This window comes from Ostrinia nubilalis, chromosome 16 (genome assembly GCF_963855985.1).
Source record: "Ostrinia nubilalis chromosome 16, ilOstNubi1.1, whole genome shotgun sequence".
Classification (NCBI taxonomy): Eukaryota; Metazoa; Arthropoda; class Insecta; order Lepidoptera; family Crambidae; genus Ostrinia; species Ostrinia nubilalis.
This window is the reverse complement of record NC_087103.1, coordinates 13,218,532-13,241,779: the sequence shown is the minus strand read 5'-3', so window position 1 is coordinate 13,241,779 and position 23,248 is coordinate 13,218,532. Positions and strand designations below refer to the sequence as shown.

General features: G+C 37.1%; 1 protein-coding gene across 1 annotated transcript in view; it reads right to left on the bottom strand.

Moving 5' to 3' along the window:
• Positions 1-3,370: 3,370 nt before the first annotated feature.
• The window catches only part of LOC135079420 (heterogeneous nuclear ribonucleoprotein 27C), a 40,226-nt gene continuing 20,348 nt past the window's right edge, over positions 3,371-23,248 (bottom strand). Inside the window, exons 7-10 of the mRNA XM_063974079.1 lie at positions 19,086-19,175; positions 17,216-17,388; positions 12,982-13,045; positions 3,371-5,539 (exon numbers count right to left, since the gene is read on the bottom strand). Coding sequence (XP_063830149.1) covers positions 5,415-5,539; positions 12,982-13,045; positions 17,216-17,388; positions 19,086-19,175 — 452 coding nt within the window. The 3' untranslated portion in view covers positions 3,371-5,414. The remainder of the gene's footprint in view (positions 5,540-12,981; positions 13,046-17,215; positions 17,389-19,085; positions 19,176-23,248) is intronic.

The following is a 23,248-nucleotide window of genomic DNA, read 5'->3' as shown; positions in this document are numbered from 1 at the left end:
GCCCACTGACGACCTCACCACGCCCTAGTGACACCCATGCCCGCGGCCATCTACTCTGCCTTCGTGGATGGGACGGAAATTACCTTAGAAGCTTACGTTCCTCATTTCTAGAAACCTTGTCCTTGACCAGCCCCTATAGACAAGTTGCACTTTTTGATCGAATCGAAAATCGAATCCGTCAAAACTCCATACAAAAAAAGGCCTTTCAACCACTTTTCGACATGTGCATGTGGATTGAGTGATCCTTGCTTCAATCTTAACAAAAATCGAGGAAGTTTTACTTAAAATATGTTAAAACATTGCGATGAAGTTTAAAAATTTGTTAAACCTAAGATAAAAATGTTATGGCCAATAAATAGGAGCACTCATACCGCACGCTTTAAGAAAACGTCAACATGTTTATTTCAGAAAATAAAGCCTTTCCACTTCTTTTTATAGTATAGAAAAATTGTTAAGAATATGTTAAAACTATTAACAAATTCAGAAATTCCTTGCACGTCCCGTTCCAAAGTTATGACGATTATTTAGGATCACTCACACCGCACACGGGCCGTATGAGTGCTCTTCAAAATAATGACTTTTTATTAATAAATACGTTTTATTTCTGTTGGGAAATGTGTGCAAACTGACGAGCGAATTTGTTAAAGAATAAGTGTGACAAAACTTAAAAGCTGAAGGAAGAAATTAACCTTTATTCTTTCCTCCAATATGCCGTGTGAGTGATCCTTACTTTTACCTCTATCTGCTCATATGTAGTTCGTAGGCAGACTGAGATAGTATCTAAAATTGTTAATTGTTTTTAACAATTATTTGGCATATATTTTGCTTTTATTAAGGTCATAATTTAAGAAATATCAGGCTTAGATGATTCCTAAAGGAAAATGTTGATTAGGGTACGTATGATTTTTTTTTTGAGAGACTGTTTCGATTCATCAGAAGTTTTCCTAAGGACGTTTTATCAAAAATAATCCTAAAGGAATTATTTGAAAAAATCTGCCGTGTGTAACCTGTACTTATAAACCTACATCCTTAATTTTATATGCAGCCTTTCTACGTTGTTTATCATGCCATATAGCATGACATAAAGAAAATTCCAGTTCAGTGTTTATTTAAAACGCCTAAAGTATGTAGGTATGTCAAGTAAAACAGAATGTTAACATAGAATCCTATCCTACTAATATTATAAATGCGAAAGTTTGTGTGGATGTCTGGATGTTTGTTACTTTTTCACGCATAAAACTGCAGAACGGATTTTGATGAAACTTTACAGTATTATTGTTTATAACCCAAAATAACATATAGGCTATAATTTATGACGATATATGACAAACTAAATTTCACGGGGGTGAAGCCGTGGGCAAAAGCTAGTATAATATAAACAGGACACAAAACACCTAAAGTATATACCTAGGTATGTCAAGGAAAACAGAATGTCTAGAAGAGTAGTTAGCCAATAGGAATAAAATATAAACAGGACACCTAATACATATTAGATTGCATTGGTTTTGCATTGTCACGTCTGACGAATCGGAACAGTCTCACAAAATAAAAAATCATATGTACCCTAATCAACGTTTTCCATTAGGAATCATCTAAGCCTGATATTTCTTAAATTATGACCTTAATAAAAGCAAAATATATGCCAAATAATTGTTAAAAACAATTAACAATTTTAGATACTATCTCAGTCTGCCTACATATGAGCAGATAGAGGTAAAAGTAAGGATCACTCACACGGCATATTGGAGGAAAGAATAAAGGTTAATTTCTTCCTTCAGCTTTTAAGTTTTGTCACACTTATTCTTTAACAAATTCGCTCGTCAGTTTGCACACATTTCCCAACAGAAATAAAACGTATTTATTAATAAAAAGTCATTATTTTGAAGAGCACTCGTACGGCCCGTGTGCGGTGTGAGTGATCCTAAATAATCGTCATAACTTTGGAACGGGACGTGCAAGGAATTTCTGAATTTGTTAATAGTTTTAACATATTCTTAACAATTTTTCTATACTATAAAAAGAAGTGGAAAGGCTTTATTTTCTGAAATAAACATGTTGACGTTTTCTTAAAGCGTGCGGTATGAGTGCTCCTATTTATTGGCCATAACATTTTTATCTTAGGTTTAACAAATGTTTAAACTTCATCGCAATGTTTTAACATATTTTAAGTAAAACTTCCTCGATTTTTGTTAAGATTGAAGCAAGGATCACTCAATCCACATGCACATCTTTTCGACTGGTTTGCGATTTTAATGTGCACTTTGTCTAGACCCACTGATTGGTTCACACTTTTAGATGTCTTCCCTAAGCCCAAAGAGTGTCCCTCTCCGCTACCCTGAGTCGCCCATCCCTGCCTGGCCAGTGTGGGATACACTCCCCAACCACTCTCCATTTGTCTCGTGTGATGTCACGTAAGACTAAAATAACCTGATGATGAATATTTGCTAGGAAATGTCGTTACTAACTTGAACTCGTTAACTTTTTAGATGGTTCTCTTCCTAACCCCAATCAGCCACGGGTTTACCGATGTTCTAGCGACCAAAACTTGTTTCTCACTTTCAGATGTCACTAGCTCCGGGAGTCAGATTTAAAAAAAAATCCTAAAACCCAGTCCGATCTCCTGTGACATTGTTTGTAAATAAGAACACCCTAACCACTTCCATGTCTTCAAAGCATACCTACAACTTTCCTAAGTACTCGTAAACCTGGGACTTCCGGAAAGTCCTTTCGACAACTGTAGGCATACTGCTAAAGCTTAGCCCGCGCTTCCTCATGAATCCACAGAAAACAGCATTTTTGTAGACTTTGTAAAGACCAAATTATGCTGCCTTAACCTGAAGAAAAGTTGAACACTACGTCTCTCTCAAACAAGTACCTGAATGGACCTTAAGAGATCCAACTACCTACACTAAAATTATCAACTCTTCCTTAGGCTAGTTCTGATTATCGTTTTTAGTATATAGAGTACTAAGTAGATAGGTAATTGCACAAGTTATTAAATTATTTATTGCTGTTTGACCTGCATCAGCACAAAATGTTTGTCCCTTATCACCTGTGGCCTTGTGACTGGTCAATTCCCTTTTATACCCGCCACCCTGCAGACCCTGCTTCTCTATCCTAGTCCCAGTGCCTTACGCGTTGCCCCTTTTTATAATAATTAGATTCATGAGATCACATTATCTTTATAAACTTGTACATTATTCGAGGCACATTTTGAATAATATTCGAATTAACTCAAGTGTATGTTGCTCATCCAAAGTCGCTTTTATAATTAAGGAAAAGGCACTTCGAAGTGTTTGTACATAATGCGATTTCTGTCCAAATAGCTGTTACGCGTAAATTAAGCTTAGCTAAAGAAATAATCTGAAAATTAACTTTACACAATTTATTTAGATGATTCTGCATAAGAATTTTCCGTAAAACTAATTTCTATTGTAAGGACATGATTAATTATTATTAAAATTAAAGTCTAAGCCAAACTTAGACAATGTGTGTGGCTCACATTATTTCTACGGTCCAGATAACGAAATATTATGACTAATAAAATTATTTCCTGTGTGCTAAATACCTCTTAATTTTAGAGCCTAATATTAAAGATAGATAGTAATATATCTAGTAAATTATAAATGTCTGACCTAATGTAATACCTGTCCATCTGTTTTAAACTAATCGATTTATTATTAGAACATTATAATGTACATTTAAAATCTATTTTACATTATACATCGTTATAAATATAAACATTAATTTTAATTACATATTTATTACATTACGCTGATCTATTTTCGATTGTGCTTACCCGATGTCATTAAATTTTAATCGTACATTATTTAAATATTACAAGGCCTATCTAATTGTGCTACAAAATGTAATTCAAAATGATTCAAAAATAAAATGTTTATTATAAAAATAAAGGAATGTTTCTAATTATTATTTTGAACCTACCAGAGACACCTCTGACCTAGCCTGAGCTTATTCGGGGAAGGATCACTAGCCAGTCTTATCAGTGAATTTAAATAAAACTTAAAATTATTGGTACTTTTATTAAAGTAAACAAAAATACAAGTGTCAAAGATTGGGCATTGCTAACATTGCAATTTCTCTGAAGACTTGAAACTATTTGAACGAAACCGTTGTTTTAAAATTCACATATTAATTAAATATACCCGCGCCAATGCGTCCACGAGGCAATCAACACATCAGTAAATTGAAATTTACCATATCTAATAATCTTAAAAATTACTTTCACATGATTCGAAAGTTCAGTACAATATTATTAACTTACATAGAAACATTGCTAGGTAGATAAGGTTTGTAAATTGTTCAAACTTGAAAAATTTGTCCTTGAAATGTTCTTATAAAAATATTAATTCATATTATAAATACAAGTCAATTTAGTTGTTTCCCTATAATGAATATGACGAAAGTTTCAATGTTACGTCTCTCTAGATGCCCGGACATAGGACATATTATAAATATTCTTAGAAATCGATAAAAATGGTGCTTATTGCAAACTAATCCTTACTATTTTCAATATCATTAAGAAAATGTACCTACATTAATAGTACGGCTCTTTTGGAATGAAATAGTTACCTATAATAAAGTATAAATTAATATAAAACATGGGCATCTAAAGATTAGTGCTTGGCTCATATGTGTTTTGGTAATTATTTACAATAAAGGAGGCATCAGAACATTCCAGTACAAACGAAACGATTACAACTGGCAATTTTTAGCTTCTAAACGCATACTGGTCCGGAATCAAAATCCACACTACACAAATATGTCCAAAAGAAAAACTACTCTACTAACCTAAGTAAATTAAAGGGAAATAGACACATAAGAAAACGCCCCACTTAGTTTGGACCAAAACAAAAACGCTCAGCCATCTCGTCGTACTGACTGAGCTAGTTTAAAACAATTAAATAAGTTCATTTGATATGCAATTAATATTTGGACGAGTATAACATTCACTTTCATGCCAAATGTAAAGTAAATATAATTATTAAAATCGAATCAACCAAGTTGCCTTTTAGACATGAACGGGACGTTTCTTATGAATCAGTTCCATTAAAAACCATTTACAAACTCAGTGATTGCATAGAAAAAAGATAATATAATATTTTACAGTATACCTACAGCTCGAGATACGCGCGACGGTTCCACCAGGACGTCAGCGAAAGGAAATGAAATCTCCTGGCGAGGAGGCCGTCCGCTTCCAAGTATTCAAGAAATAACAGAGGAAGGTATCAAAAGGTTAAATCTAAAGTACAGGCTAAGGCTTGTGATGGTTCCTAATGTTTAGTTTTATTACAGCTATTTATGTATGTAGGAAGGTTTTTGGAAGTGTAACGTCACGATACCTAACCTCTGGTTGGTGGTTGCTTGAGGGGAGCGGGGGGTGCGGTCACTCGTTAACGTCGATAGGGATGGTACGATGATGCCGAGGCAGCGCCGCCAGATGTCGCACCATGGTAGCTCCGCTTTGATGACCGTTGATATCCATCTCCAGATCCGCCTGTGTACTCATAATCATCCCCTGCACCCAAAATCGCACAATTAATAAATATAAACTTGTAGCCGCTAAATGAAGCAACGTTTTCAAAAGCAGAAAGACAGGAGGCATGCAACTCCAGTAAATTGTTAGGAAGAAAAAGTTAAGGGGAATAAAAATATAAAACTTACCGCACCACGCACCACAATCCAGTCACCAGAGCTTAACATAGGCAGTCTACTTTCCTACTTTGTAGATCATACGTGTTGATTCAACCTCTTTATTCATAAAAAAACTAAAACAATCTTATAACACTTTTTAACTAAAAAAACTAACTTCTTTTTTCATCACAGCAAAAACAATTGACAACGTAATCGGCTAAGCAGTGTCATAAGATCTGTTATTTTTTTATGTATAAAGATATGAGATTTTAACTATTGTGTATTACGGCTTTGAATGAAAACTAGTTACGTATGATCTACTATTTATAGTTACCTCACTCCCACAACTCTACTTTACCATACGACTACTTATTTCAGTTAGATAATTATGTTATTATCGATTTATCACTACCGAAGACCTAACGAAAGGATACTTACTACGATGACATCGAGTCTTAAATTAAATCCTAATCAATGACCTTAATAATGTCTATTGATTTGGGATATCTAAGTATCTAGTAATATGTGAATGTGTACCTATTCTACTTTTATGCTAGTATTATTCGGAAACCTGAGGCCGAGGCAGATATGTCGGAAACGTTACAGAACGAAGGCTGCGGCGACACCATGCCTCCGCAGTACATCATCTGGACCTGAATGAGAGATCCTCACGTTTAGAATCATGATTTGGAGCTTTTTAGCTATACTACAGCTTAAGTATTTATGAGCTAAGGCCCGAGGAAAAAGCACTGGTTACTACTTAGGATACGCGAAAATGTGTCAGGTTCTAAGAATACATTTATCTATAAACGACTGCTGATAGTGATTGTAATAGTCGTAACGATTGCGCCTAGAACTACTGTTGTAAGAATATGAACATGACAAGAATTTCTCATATTGATTTGTGTGTTGAATTGTTAAACTACATGAATGTGGTAGCTTTTCATCTTTTTAAAATACGGGCTACTTTGTCAAGAACGACCCACAAGAACTGTGTTAGAGACAGCGAGGAATTGGATTTTATCAAGTTTTTGTTTACCAAGGCTTATTGTAATGCTATGTATTTCCATCTAATATACTGACCAAATGTGTTCCCCATAGTTATATGAATGATGTTACTAAATAAAGGCTTTACAATAACTGGGTCTGGCTGAATTCAGGTAAGATACAGAAATCAAGCTCCTTGTAAAACAGAATTCAGTGTGTTTGAAACACGGATAGGCCAGATCTAGAAGTGCATCCTCAGAGAAGGTAATTGTTGATAAATCCGTAAATACGAATTACTAGCATAAGCTCAAACTTTCAAAAAGTCAAACATGCATAGGGTTGACTTTATGCATATTTGACTTTTTGAGAGATTGTGATCTTATGCTAGTCTGGTCTGTGAGCACGTAGAATTTTGTCCAATGACCCCAAGCTACCCATCCTTATCGCTCGCGCGTAAATATTGCTGTCGCGACTGTGCGACGCGACGGGCGCCCGCAGTGAGTGTGCGAGCGTTACAGCAACATAATTACATGCGAGCGATAAGGATGGGTAGCTTGGGGTCATTGGACAAAATTCTACGTGCTCAGACCAGGCTTCAGCTAATACCACTTTCAGCCAGGCCCCGTCAATGAGTGATGATATCTGTGACGTCAGGACCTGTGGAGGTGTCCCGATGGCCTCGCTCATTTGCGGGACGCTCACGAACTTGGGACTGCCTGCGGCACTGGCCACACCATCACCCTCTATTGCAGAGTCAAGAGTCAGAAAGCCACACGTAGCTTGAATCAGTCCATCATAGCTTGATGTTGAGATCCACTGTGATTTAATATGTTCTACTTTTAGTTTTCTTATGATCATATAAGAATAATACAGCACTATCGGGATTTTTCTCCAATCGTATGTAGTCTGCAGTGGATCTCAGCAACATGCATTGAACAGCTTGAAGCTAGAATTCCCTAATCAATGACATACACGAAACCGGTTAAGCAGCCTAGGAGTGGTCTATGAACAGAAACCGTTAAAATTTCCACGATATCTGTTTGTTATTGATTTTATGTTCCCAAAAATCATCTGACCATGAGATCTCGAATCACGATTCGTCCTATTCCTTAAGAACGGCGTAATCGATTCGTGTATGTCGACGTACGAAGATAACTGTTCAACCGCTTGTCTTGTCGTCAGTCATTTGAAAGGGCTAGAAAAATATCACTTGGCACTCATCCACTACGGCCCAAATTATACAGCTCTATAAATGAGCGAAGAAACTACTTTACGAACGTAAGGTTGCAAAAATACAAGAGCTTTTTGCAATACGATACCACAATACTTGAAATGCATCATGCAATCAAATATAGTAACACTTATCCGCAAGCACAGAAGCATCAATAAATTACAGTAAGAAAGAGATTTAATATCTTTGGGCATTGAAACGGTATCTTTACAATCTCGACAGAGACGCCATCTATTAGATTCCTTCTGATAGCAATTTCTTGTCGGATAATTTTATACGTCGTTTGAAGGCGATACAAATTCCGAAAAAGCCCACCTTTTGATTTCGAAGAAAAGTTAACAGTTGGTGTAATTTACGTAGAGCGTGGCTAGTATCTCTAAAGCAGTCATTGTATTTTCGGATCTAGCTGTCCCTGTCGCCCATACCAATATCTCGCTATAAATGAGAAAGACGAAATGGTCCAAAAATTTGATCGTTTTAGAAATTAGCCTCGCTGAAGTAATATTACAACTGTCAATTTTGTCTTCGAGCTTAGCAGACGTGCAAGACACAGCATTTGAACATTTATACAACGCTCTACTAATCTACAATCCTTTAGTATTGTAAACCTGACAAAATCAAAACTCAAAATAACAATTTATGAATTTGATGAGTGGTCTTTTAGAAAAAGTAAAAAGAAGTGTTAGATGGCTAGATATACCAAAGGATTGCACTGATCCTGTATCAAGTTTAAATAAATTAGTATTTGTTAGTATACATACATATTTAAATGGCTTTGAAAGATTGAAGTGTTAGTTGTGTGCCAATATAAAGTGTGGTGTGATAAATGATGGAACATAATTAATTGAAACGGCATCAATAACGGAAATGTTAAATTTTTCAGAATTTTTTTAGTGATGTAAGACTATTAGACTCCAAAATGCCAGTTCTGTGTAGTTTTCTTTATGTGCCAGAATATAAAAACAAAAATTATGATTAATAATAAAAAAACAAATAGGGATCATGTTCGTTCTTTTGGGATTAGGGTGTGGAGGCAAATTAAAAATGCCAGTATTATTTTGAATTTTTTGATTTCTTTTAATTATCTACGTTTAATAATGATGACCTTATAGTAGATATTATATATTTATAATATTATAATATATTTATAATTTTATCATATTACTTATCAAAGATAGAAGAAGCTTAATTATAGGAATTACTACGATTTAAACGGATTTAAATTTTTTCATTACAGTAAGTAACACTACGTTTATATCTATGCTAATTTTATTTTACCAAACCTAATATGAATAAGTATTTCTACAAGTGTTTTTAGCACTTTTGTTACATTAATAAGTTTATCGCGTACAAGCGTTCCTTACTTTAGTGCTTCAGTTAAAATTAATCATTAAAACCGTAATTAACTAATTATCATTAATGATCGTAAAAAGAAACAACAAGGAGGTCGCGTACTATCATAATTTTCCTTTTTATATACGAACATAAAGTAACTTACTCTAGCGGAGCACTCTAGTGCCAGCCGCGGTAGTCTTACAGGACGTCGGCCCACACGCTGCCAACACGAGAGCCGCTTCCAATTAATTACATTTTAGGAAATTAATACATGCGTGTATAATATATCCCGTAGCGGGCGTAAAGTAAACTTATATACTGTCGTAAGTAACCATTACTTTAAATATTGTACATCAGTCGATAGTTCACCTAACAATTTTGTATTCTAATCAATCGAGAATTATGTACTTTAATTCACTATAAAAAATATAGTTTAAAAAATAATCAACATCATTTTTTAATTAAAACAGAAATAAATAACAACTTGCCCTAAGTTTTTAATATAATTAATGTTATAATTAATTGTAAAGCCCGTGCAATTTATGATAAATCTGTGTCAATAATTACATTTATATTTAATTCTAATATAAATATGAGGTTTTATATTAATAATACCTGCATTGATTTTAAAAGTAACTTTAGAAAAACTACAGTAACATCGACTGTCGGCGGCCGACACTTTAAATGCAAAATATTTAATTTTATTAAGTCGAGTAGTGGGTGAACTTAAACAAATATTTATTGCTAATCTAACTTTAACACTAGGGGTGTTGGATATAATTAGTCAATTACGATAATAAGTTATTAATGATCCGCGGCCGGCGGTCCGGCGCGGTGTGCGGCTATACCAAAATACATTTTACACAGTTTATATACTACTGAATAAACATACACATATAAAAACCGCGTACACTATAATATAAAGTAATACAAACAAGAGTCGAAAGGTTAACTACACAACAGTACTACAGTAAGCCATGATTAAAATATTATTCATAGACATTATGATTAAGATACAGTATACGCCTTAGTGCTACTAGTGAGGGCACAAATGCACGGCGCGGGCCGGCGCGGGCGCGTTTGACAGACCAAGCCTCGGCGACTCTTAGCGTATTTTGTATTTGTCTAACTATTTTAATTAATAAATTCATCCAATATTTTATGCTCTTCCTATATCATAATTAAAAACCCATATATCTCAATTGATTCACAATAATTTGCACTAAGTTTAAGGTTGAGTAAATCTAAAATTTCTAATACATATTATATTTTTATTTAAATAAATTATACTCTTTATGTTAATTAGAAAATTGCCACGAACGGTACATTACAAACTAATTATCAATAGTGTATTATTGTATTGTTCCAATTTTGTGTGGGACGCGAGTCCTTTATCTATCACCTTAGTGCTATCAATATCACTGAAAATAACATAATATAAATCATCTATATATTCCCTTAACTGTTTAAGGCATCTTTTCCTAATATTAAAACAGATGTGAACAATTTTATCGTATTATCGGTGGTTGTATATTACATCTACAGTAAACAATAATTAACCGAAATGATGGGGGGGTTGGGGGTTGATATAGCAAAGGAACACCGTAGGGGCGTTGCTCGAACGAGGCGAGACGCGGGAGTGAGTTAGTGAGCGGGGAATGAACACAGAACTAACCTAACTAACATAGGAACAGTAAACGAAGCGCGCGGCTACACGTAACCTAGTGGGCAGATAGGCACCAACGACATTAGTTTACATTATTTCATTACTGTTATAAGGTACGAGTTCGATTTCCTACTTACTGAATGTGTCTCAGTCGAGTGTATTAAATAGAGCTATAAGAAATGTACCAATATGCGCGTTAACTATGAACATCACAATGTAAAGGCGTTTTAACTATTTTATCGTTAATTTGAGACCCCGCTCCCCTCGACGGGCCCGTCACTTATAAATTTGCTTACCTCACATTATTTCTCGTAGATAAATTATACTTTACTTATGGAGCGATCTTAAATAACCCTATTCTAATCAAATTATGCATTCAATGTAATCAACAATTCATCTATTTATTAAAACATTTATAACAAATCTTATCGACGCGGCGCTGGATTGCCGCACTAAACTTAAAGGAGCGCCGGGAGCGGCTCTATCAGTACCGTAATCTACGATATACAACGAGGCCTGCAGGCGGCCTGAGATCGTCTCTTAGCAATATCATTAATTTTTAATCAGTCAAACGCCCGGTATATACAGATCGATACTGCAAGGACGAAGATTAATTTAATCTATAATGTTATTTTAAATTAAACTCACTGTGTGCATGATACCACTAACGGCCGCGGCGGCCTTCCGAAGCTCTATACAGTTTTAAAAATATTTGGCGATCACATAAATTAAAACTTTAAGACTATGTGACGAGAGAATTGATTAAAATTATGCTTTACACACAAGTAAGTATATATACAAGGGCCCGGGGAGGGGAGCGGAGCGACACCCAACTATATCCTAAATGCTTGAGCTTCATTTACTTAACATACATTATCCTTTGCTCGTTTTAACAATTTGGCAGGTTAATTTAATTCATTAAAAGTATAAATTCCATACTATAAACTTAAAATTGCGATAAAAAACTAAAATGCATATTAGAAAACAAATTAAAATTACGAATATATTTATACAGATTGTTCCCTTCCGAAATAACGGGAAAAAATTATAATATTATAATACGTTCAGTCATACTATGTTTTGTTAAATATTAACACATAATTATTTCATTACATCCCTACCATTTTCCTAAATCCTAGGGTTGTGGTAAATAACCAAAATTCTAATATTAAACATACATACCCATATATATACCAAATATTTATACAAGTTATTCACTTAATTATGTTTATTTAGGTCATTTTCCCTAAGCGGGGCTCATTATGGAGTCTGTCAAACGCGCGACTGCCGTCGCCCTCGCGCCATCATCAATATACCATTAAAAGAAATCATTTTTAAAACTCTCGAAAGAAAAGATATCCAAATAAAATAAACCATTCAAGCCCACATCCAAATAGAATAAAAGCAAAGTTAATATAAAAACGTGTACTCGTGTACACGACTCGACGTCTCAGCGAGGAGCGGTCGCGAAAACGGGCCAAGTGGATAATATCAAGAACCTTCTTTAGTCAAATGTCAAAGTTAAAGGCGTCATTCGTTCGATCAAAAATAAACGCAAGTTCGCGAGTTCTAGACGATAGAAACCTTACAAAAATTATTCGACGAGCTACGTGTTACAAAATATCTAAATAGCCTGATTGTCATCGTTACACTATTACTTTTTATATAATTTTAATTATTAAAATTAACTCCTTAATTACGCGTGTGGGTTTGTGTCAATGCAGTCACCGGTGACTTACGCCTAAATAGGTCTCAAAAATGCGTAAACGCAGTCGTTTCTAAATTAAATTAGGTTGCATTGTGTAAACTCAGTCGCTATCGACAGCGATTGCGTTCGCTCGCGTGAAGTGATCGTGTAAACCGGGTGTGTCGCGCGGAGACCGTATATGCATATGCTCGCGGGATACGAATCAACGGCTGAAGAGATCGTGGATGCGATTTCTATCGGTCATTGAATAGAAATCGGCATTCGTATACGTTCTCGGTCAGCGCTTGGTGAGTGGTGTGTGAGTGAGGAAGCGGCGGACGAGCGGCGGTTACGCGGCCGGCCACTCCTTGCTAAACTCGCCGGCGAAGTGTTTGGGCGCGTGGTGCGGATGGTGCACACCTGGCGGCTGCGACGAGGGCGCGTGGTACTCGCCGGCGTAGCGCGACCCGCCGTACGAGGAGCCCTAGGCACGCGAAAGCTCATGGAGGATCGAAATGAGGCCAGACAATGCAATTTACACGATTTTTATTTCATCAAGTCAAATAAAGAGCGATATCGCTGTCGAGAGGCCGCATTACTTGATGCCCCCATGATTGTTTCGTTAACTTATTTCGAACAGTCAAAAACGACCTGCGGTTACATTTAACAGAATGCTCGATATACTCTGATTGTGGAACACTTAAAGTACAGCTCTTAATATTAATTTTATCGATTAAATTAACTATTAATGAACCTGTAACAATATGAGAAAATCCAAATTTTACTAATTTGTACTTTAAATGCCAATTTACAAGTGTTGAGATGAGACAAGAGCTTGAGTCATCTCGCACGGCTACAGTTAGGCGATATGGATATCGAATGGAACTAAGGTAAGCTTATATCTAGTGCGATGCGATGGCTTTTTGATGGGCGCGCGTGTTATCGTCGCATAATCGAACCGTCCATAGTGAGAAATTACCAGTGTTTCGCGACATTCCCTCATCCGAACCCGCCCTTATGTCTAATTGTCTTTCTGGAGGAGCCACTCTTGTGGGCCCTGATCGACCAACTGGAAAAGAAGAATTACACGACATAAAGTCCCACTCGCCACAAGTCCGATCTTAGCAGATTTATGTAAGTAGCGCAGCGCGTGAAAATGGACCAAAGCGTGTGAATATCCCCGAGGGCGGATGAAGAGACAGCCGGGATGGGCGGGAAGGGAGGGGCGGTGATGAGAGACCTTCAGCGAAACTTGATAACAACACTAATCTTCTTGATTTTTCACTATGGATAGTGCGGAGCGACTGTCAACTATCTCGGCGCGGCTTGATTCGTGGAGCGCCGCGTCATATGAACCGCAGCATAGCTCTCAAAATCAAAAAGACATCGCACATCGAATCTCGCCACTGAAAACATGCAGAGAAGTGGACGCGTCGTCGGACACCAAATAACAAGCATATCGGAACACGGCACACGGATGCAGGGAGGCAAACTAACTTCTATCAACTCATGCTGCATTTCAGCCGCATTCGGTATGTACTGTTTGCATTCAATGGAATGTTTTCGCTGAATTTCACTCGCTCACCAATGGTCGGTATATTCGCACCATTCACTCGTGAATCGCAAACAATCACCAAAGTACAACCAAATCGAACAGAGGAAAGGTGGAGCCACTGAGTTCATTCGGAAATACCATTCGATCGTTCGCTCACGTTGAAAGGGCACTCCATTCATGCGATCGTACATAAACCACGGCAAACAAGGATAGGGATGCAGGGGAAAACAAAATAAAAAGCTGAGCAGAAACGGGATTTAGGGATAGGATGCAAGCCCCGAGGATTGAGCAAATAATACATTATAACAGTAATCAACTTGGCTGTACTTTAAGATGCATTAAATGTTTCTATAGCATTACTATGCGTTGTAAAAAACAACTATCTCTTGGATTGTTATCGTGTTTATTAGTTTTTGTTTGTGTTTATTGAAAGTGATAAAATTTTATTGTGCTCGCACGTAATCCAAGAAATAGGTGGTTGACTGTTTGCGATCGATGCCAATTGTGTAATGGAAAGCGGTGCAGAATGAAAATGAGCGCTTTCCATGTAACAATGTCAAGTCATCACAATGGGATCTTGCTGACCTTACGTCAGTAGCGTCAGCAGGCTCCGTTACTGCCAGTGTTAACTGTTATGTACTCGCACCGCGACCCGCTAACACAGATCGTGTCTCAAATATTCCAAATAGAATACTAATAAGTTACTGTAACGCTGTGAAAGTTACATGCGCATTCTTGAAATGGATTTTAGTTGGAGATTCAAACAAGAATGTCAAAATCGTGGTTTAATGCAAGCAAGCATGTTCAAAAACTGAATTAATATTTCTTTAATTGGAACAAATAATACGAATGATTAATGAAAGATAATTAACACTTCACGTGCCATGATTTACTACGGATTATAATGAAAAATGAGATTAATACGGAATGATTAGAAAATTGAAACACGATACTGTGACCCAAATGATATAAAAATATAAAATAATAAAAAAGCATGATAACTCTCAATCCAGACAGTGAACACATCTCCAACGAACGCCGTAGATGTATTCACTGTGCCAGTAAAAACATTCCACTTGCATTACTAAGATGATTGTAAAACTGTAAGGTCTAGCATTAACCTTTACCCACACCATGTTTATTCCAGATAGCTTTGTAAGCGCGTATCGATAAACAATCTTTCTTTAAAGTTCAATATCAAGTTTTTATCGATGCGCTCTTAAGATCTTAGTCGGTTTAGTCAATGTGCTAATAAGAACTGTAAAGAGCTAACCAGTCAAGCTTACAAGCACATTCACCATTACCTAAAGTGTCCTGATTCTGCCTCGATCTTATGAAAGTATATTTTAGAATATTAGGTAGTTTCAGATACACTTCCAGCAATAACCTTCAAACCACAAATCGATGCATATTATTATCACGATGCTGAACATGTGGAACTATTCATAAATAATGGTTATTGTTTTACAAATAGTTCCAGCACGCGTGTTTCCTTCAATGGCATGTTCATGGTGACGTGTCACTATTACGTCAGAGATAATAAATTCTATTGCGCTACAGAACAAAAGCCGTCTACTTGTCGACAGGACTTTTCTATAGCTAAATACTTCTAGTGAATGAAACTAATGTGGATTACACAAGAACTAAACCGCACGTTTATCATCTCTGATCGTATGTCCCTCTACTTCTCTGCATGTGTGGCGTATTATTTATTAGTTTCTTAAAATTAACATTAAAAATAACTTTTATTTGCTTAATTCATTAGATAAGCAAACGGTAAGAGAAACACGCATCTTCTAATCTTGTTAGGTTCATTATAGATCGAGATGAGTGTTCCTTTGGAATTTAGAGTGTACCGCATCACCAAATGACGTAAGATAAAGAACACATTAGAACTTGAATTGAAATGACAGCGTTTAACTTTGAAACAAGTGTTGAATATGGATATTACCATAACGAGTTTAGAGATAATAGTTTGCACGTTACAGATTTATCTGACGTCATAAGACGGCGTAACTGTAAGTGTGATTCGGAAACAGCCGAGAGTGTAAACAATGTGATAAAATTATTGGAGCGAATTAAAAGTTGATAATATTGTGACTCAAAGAAATTGATGCGTCACTTGCTGCCATTTTGTTTGACACGACCACAGACCAAGGTCCGCATTACAAAACGACGCTCAAAACTCAATTAAATCTCAGTCACAGATTCAACCATTTTATTGATCTTAATATTCAAATCCAACCAATCAAAAGTCGCAATCTATGCTGAGAACGTAATCTAGTTTTGAACTTCATTCCGTAATACGCACCTAAGACCAGTATGTCAGAGGTTACACCAAAAACTTTGCTCAAGTTTCAACTGTAACTCTGATTAGGTGCCAGTCTGGTCAGAAGATAATAATAGAAATTAGTCTTCGTAAGCACAGTCATCGTCAAATAGTACGTGACACCCAAAGTAGCCAAAAAGTCACTACACAACCTTATTCCAATTGCAACAAAGATGTGTAGTGAACTTTTTAGCTACTTTCGGTGCCACGAATTATTTGAAGCTGACTGTCGCAGCAGAGTAAATACAAATGAGTAGGTTATCTTCATAGAAACGCACCGGGCGCGGTTTGTATGTGAGCGAGCCAATACGTATGCGGCGCGCACGCACACACTGACAAAATTTAGCGTGGATTAGAATTTTGTCAGTGCGCGCCGCATAAGTATATTGGCGCGCTCACATACTTCCGCGCTCGGTGCGTTTCTATGAAGATAACCTACTCATTTGTATTTACTCTGCTGCGACAGTCAGCTTCAAATAATTCGTGGCACCGAAAGTAGCTAAAAAGTTCACAACACAGTCATCTTTGTTGCAATTTTATTGGAATAAGGATGTGTAGTGACTTTTTGGCTACTTTGGGTGTCACGTACTATTTGACGATGACTGTGCTTGTTGTAGGCTGCACGTCTACAAAGTTCGTTTTACATATTTCGTTCTGCTCCAACAATAAAAGTTAACGATCACATTATCAACCCTCTCAGCGTTCTCCCGTTACATTCAATACTCGTTGTGTGGCGTGTGCGAGTGTGGCGGGTGTGGCTGGTGGTGTACCTGGTCCTGCTGGTAAGCGGGCGGGTACTGCTGGTACGTGGAGTAGTCGGCGGACGACGACTTGGACAGCGCTGCGGAGGACAGCGCGGCGGACAGCGGAGGCTGCGCAGCGCCGCCGCCCGCTCCGCCGCGGCCATACATCTCGCCGCCTTCGGACAGCGGCACGTACGAACCTGTGGAGGGGATAAGTTAGATACTGGCATGGCTCAACCACATATAAACACAAAACAAAGACTTCTATAGATCGTGTCAGCCACGAAGACGCGCCCTACCATTCTTCCGCTAATGCTTGAGAGCTATCCATGAGTGCACACGCACACTACAATAATGACGCTCGAATTGCTCGCATCAAACTCCCGCACCCCGCGCTTCCCTTGACCAAAAATTGTTGGGGCGCGTCATCATGAAACGATCTATAAGTATGTAGTTAGACAGGCTGTTCAGATGCTGGTTACATGAAATAACAGAATTTGCGCTCGCCAGTTGGCACTGTGGCAGCACTGAAAAGTATTGTCACTGGCTAGAGGCTAAGAGAGTAACGCCAACTGATGAGCGCCGAATCGTTTTTGTAAGTATTCGGGTGGCGCCACTGTAGAGAAAGATCCTGTCACTCGCCAGTGGCGCCAACTAGTGAGCTAATTGATTACGTTTTCTTCGGCACCATAATAATAAGGGCACGGTACATCTGCTCATCTCGGTTGCTAACATATTGCTTTCGCATTCGGTTAACAAGCAGTAATAATATCTTAGATCAGAACAGCCTGTCTACTAGCACAAAGAAGTATTTGACAAAACATCGCTTAGCTAACAATACAGCGTTGAGTGTAACATTGGCCGTATGACCTTTTGCACTTCATTGAATAAGTTTTAAATTTAAAACGTCATGAATTTATTATATTGTTAACTAAACGACGATTACGATCGTGTCTATATCTAATTTTAATTATTTAGCTATTAGAATAATTATTACAGAATCTATCTAAATAGATTATTAATAGTTTTACTCATTCGCTTACACTGTCTCATAGCTGGGCAACAACAGATAAAAACTGCTCAAAAAAGTAGTGTTGAATTTTTTATAAATGTGACCGGAGAAAATCTAGATAGTTGCCTAGCAGTGGGACAGGTAATTTATAGTATAGTTGAAACATACGCTAACGTCTCGATTTATTGATATTATCGAAAAGGTACACGACCACCGTGGGGTACTAAACATTCTAAGATCAATATTGTGGTTAGTTTTCTGTTAATGTGTATCTAACGCGCGTTCTAACCTCTAAGCCGCTATACAGGGTGACCCGAGGAGCTGTGTCGAGTGGAAGGCCAGAGACTAGTCCCCTCTCTTGATGGTACCCAACGAAACACATCTTATGCCAGTCAATTATTGGGATGCCTAAACACTGATAATCGAATACGTGATAATGATTGATCCCAAAAAATCCGCTGATCGACAAAGGCTTGGCCAAATAGAACGCGTACCTAGCGCACTAGCGTTAGCCGTACATCACTCTATAGCGCCGAATAATGTTGGTAGAATGTGGATAGTTTCATTTCAAATACAGCGCTGGCGCTAGCAGTATGCAACACTGTCGCAGCGTTCTAACGCTGGCGCTGTTTGACATGCAACTATCCACATCTTACCAACACAATTCAGCGCTATAGCGCGACGTCACGCTAACGCTTTAGCGCGTTCTAATTGACGAAGCCTTAAGACCTATGGGGTAGTACGTTTTTATTACCTAACCAGAAAACCTATCCGACGCGTTTTAAACCGTTTCAAATCGTACGCTTTGATTCAGGTACCTCAAAGACTTCCGCAAGGCACAACTTTCGGGCCACCGTGTTAAACACCCGTGTGAATCTAAAGTACCTGATCCCGTGGAGTTGGAGTTTTGAGGCATGTTCCAATTGGTCCAACTGCCGCCGGCGGACGCGCCCGCTGGCGCCGAGCTGTAGTTAGCTGTAACGTGACGGGGCGTTAGTCTCGCGAGTGTAATGCGAAACACCGTACGTGGGCTATGGCGCCATGACACAAAGAACCATGGCAAATTCGGCCATTTGTAGCCATTTCGTTAACGATTTTGATTGCTTTATGGTTGATCAAGCCGCATTATTATTTTCAACCACCTTCCCTATTCCCTAATATGCTAACTTAATATGCAATAAAAAATTTGAATTTGAATTTGAAATTTGGTTCTGAGACTATTGTAACGTCTATGTAGCTGTAACGTGACGGGGCGTGAGAAACACCGTACGGGACTATTCCTACCTCTTTCCCACCACTGCAACTCCTGTGTAGCCAGGATCTACAGCTTGACCGCCAATAAAAACTCAACTAGTGAAGGTCAAGTTTGTCCCGGGGAAAGTTAAACTGTCATTGGACCCGCAACGAAATTAATCAGAAGAAAATAGGAAACGTAACGTAACGAAACACCGTACGTGGACTACTATGGCGGCATGACACAAAGAATCATAGCAAATTCGGTTCTGAGACTATTTTAACGTCTATGTAGCCATTTCGTTAACGATTTTGATTGATGTATTGGTTGATCAAGCCGCATTATTATAAGTTGATTTTCAACCACTTTCCCTAATATTGTCAGACTCATATTTTTTGTATTCGAGAATTTAGTAAAACTTATTTTTATTTGGTCAATGTTTTTTTTCCAGATGGGCGTGTCTACTCCAATTTCAAGAAGTTTTTACAATCTTTCAAATAGAAAGTTAAATACTGCGCCAACTCAGCACTATTTTAGTTTGAGAAGTTGCCATAGTTCTTTAAATGTCACATCGACAAAACAAAATTATTTTTGGGTAGATACAAGGCCTCTTTGTGCCGGAATAGACATCACAGGAGAACAACATTTTGAACTGATTGTGAAGTGGATAGATCTGGCAGATCATCAAGATATACTTATAACACAGACAAGCCTCATGTAAACCATTGAGGACTGTGATTTCGTATCAAAGTAGACCATGGGAACCATGGAGCAAAACCCCAGACCCTTTTTTGTATGAAGTTATGTGATTTTCCTTTCTTTGTTTAGTGTATGAATGATAACGACGTCACACATTATGAGCTATCTACGTTTACTATGGCTAGGCTCTATGAGCGTTAATTCTTTTATTACAGCAGCCATTAACTAATAGTTTATCTAGAATAACTACAGATATCGCACGCATATAACGCAAACATTTAGGTACCGGAACAACTAGAACATGTCTCAAATTCCACAAATATAATAATGTAGCAAATCTTGTAGACTCACTTCCCCACGCGGAGAACGAGTATATGCTAATCTGCATTTATATCCCACAAACATCTGAACGTACCATCAGCAAAGTGGCTGAAGGCACTGCCTGGATGTGGAAAGACGCACCCATATTCAGAAACAATGTATTACAATGTCATTTTCGTCCAATCGCGGGGATATTTTCGAGCGTGTGTTACTTTCATTGTTTGTGAATACGAGTGCTACACATACAAACCAAATTGTAGATATACACGAATCTTCATTTATGTATAAAAATAACAATCAGCTGATTCAAACCGTGTAAGGATGTCCAAACGTCAGCGGCGGAGCTAAATATTAAATGAAGGCCGATCACGAATGCGCGGGTTCATTGATTTATGTCGAATACTTTCGAAGGAATTTTATTTTCGGTTGAAATGGAACGACGATTTGTAGCTCGGCACCGTTGTAAAAGATTTTTAGAAATCAGCAGAAATGTCATCAAAAATGGCCAACTGACAAAAATATTTTTAGTCTGTGAACTAGTGATGCGACAAAACCTCTCCTTAATCGCGAAGTGAAATATTGTAGTACTTGCGTATCATCGCCGGGTGATCGTCAAAATACTAAAAATATGCAACAAAGTCGCAACATTGAATTTGAACTGATTATGAAATTTTCGAGAACAGGAAACAAACTGTATGCACAGATGTAATCAAAAAACACACTGGACAGTAAAACAATCAATGATATCCGTAAAGTTATTAAACTTCAAATAGTTGCAAAAAGTTCTGTTTGACAGTGTTGCTACTAGTGACATCTCGCTCGCTCAGTTCTTTGTTGCTCTATTCCGCTAGGGAGGTAATTTAAGATGCTATCAATGAGGGTTTTAAAAATCCGCCAGATGGCAATACGTAATTACGTAGACGCGAGGTCCTAATGCTGCATGATTGGTTATTTTTGACATGACATTGACAGATATGTCAAAATCCACCAATCACGCAGCATTTGGGCCTCGCGTCTACGTATTGCCATCTGGCGGAAATTTCAATCGCGAAAACCCTCATTGAGAGAAGATTTTTATTTTCTTTTATTTTATTAACTTATATAGGAAAATAAGCAATGGAACAATACGTAAGCATAATTGCATAAAAAAGTAAAATTATTTCGTTGAAATAAAACCGACTAAAAATTAAACTGACTCCGAAAAAGTATACACTAAAAGTATAGCCTGACCAGGAACATAAAAACCCTCGCCATGTTGCGGAAAACTAATGGTACTAATTTCTTTTAATGGCAACAGTAACTGAAAACTTCATTATAATGTCACCTTGCATGTCAGTTTATTGCTGTCATAGTGTAAACAAACTTTATTTTAAATGTGCGCAATTGATTTTGTGAATATATTGCTAAAATCTTTTTATAGTCGTGAAAGAAAAGTGGTTCACAATGTGTTAAAGTATTTGTCGAAGAGAAATACTAAGGGTTCGGACAATATTTTCATTGAATAATGTTTCCGACAAAGGTTGTCAAATTGACTGACATGTTTATCGTATAGTACAGTCAACTATGAAAATTAGCTGTGGTTTGTTTCAACTACCTATTTTAAAGTTTTTTGTCACTTTTTAAGTGTTGAATTTTATGGAATTGGGAAAGAAGTACCGAGTTTGAAGCGTTCTTAGCAGACATTGCAGTTGAATATTCAAGTTCTGAATTTTATTATTGATGATTAATAAAATAAATCCTACTAGCTCGATTGATGGTTTCATTTAATTTATTTAAACCAGGTTACCTATAATAATATTTTTTCGTTAATTTATGAAAATATCAAATTAGCCCGTAATTCTGAATCCTGATACATAAAGTTAGCCTATTAATTTAACACAGGTACGACTGTACTCAGTGTTGCACTATCAAATGCAATTGACGCGCCTCTATGCCAGGGTTTTTATGTTCCTGGTCAGGCTATAGAAAAATAATTTTACGTTATCTCCAATATTGTCGAAGTTATCGCTGGAATACTAAACAAAGTATCGTATATTTTTTATTTAAAATTAATCAGTAATCGGAATAAGTGAATACTTAAAATAATATCGATTAAATTTACAGATTATTGTCTATGACTCACAGGTTACAGCACTCGATGTATCAGAGACAAGTCATAGACAATATGGAGATAACACATGATTTTAAACGTCAAGTCAATTTGACAAGTCTCACAAATTTTCATCGTCCACGTATTTTGCTAAAATAATTTGTTTCAAAGATTGATTTCAAACTTGTATAAACGTGAAAATAAAGTTGGTTTCATGGGCTTGTTAAATAATGTGTATGATATTATGAACACGTAAGTGATTATGGTGTAATTGTGTATGAAAGTGTTTGTTTACATCTCTGCTGGATTCTAAAAAATCAAGGTATACTAGTTTGATTAAAAATCGTATGACTATGACCTATGATCGCTTAAAGTCGTCGGCAGTGAATTGTAGAGGCAAAGAAAAACCGAAGACCTAATTTTTCTGTAAAATCCTGTAAAATCGCGTTCGTACTAACACATTCATTATGGCATGCTATTCAGTCGACAACACGGTCTCCTAACCGCTGTCTGCAATTGTTCGTCCACATCCTGCAAAGGTACTATAGCCACACCCGTGTCAAGAAGGTAGTAGGAAAACGAATTCCACTCTGCAACTTTGTGTTAAAACCCTGTAAAGTGCAAAGGTACACGTGTCGAGGGGTGGCAAGAGTAACTAATAGCAATCGCTGTGAAACTTTTCGTCCACCTATTCTGGGAAAAAAT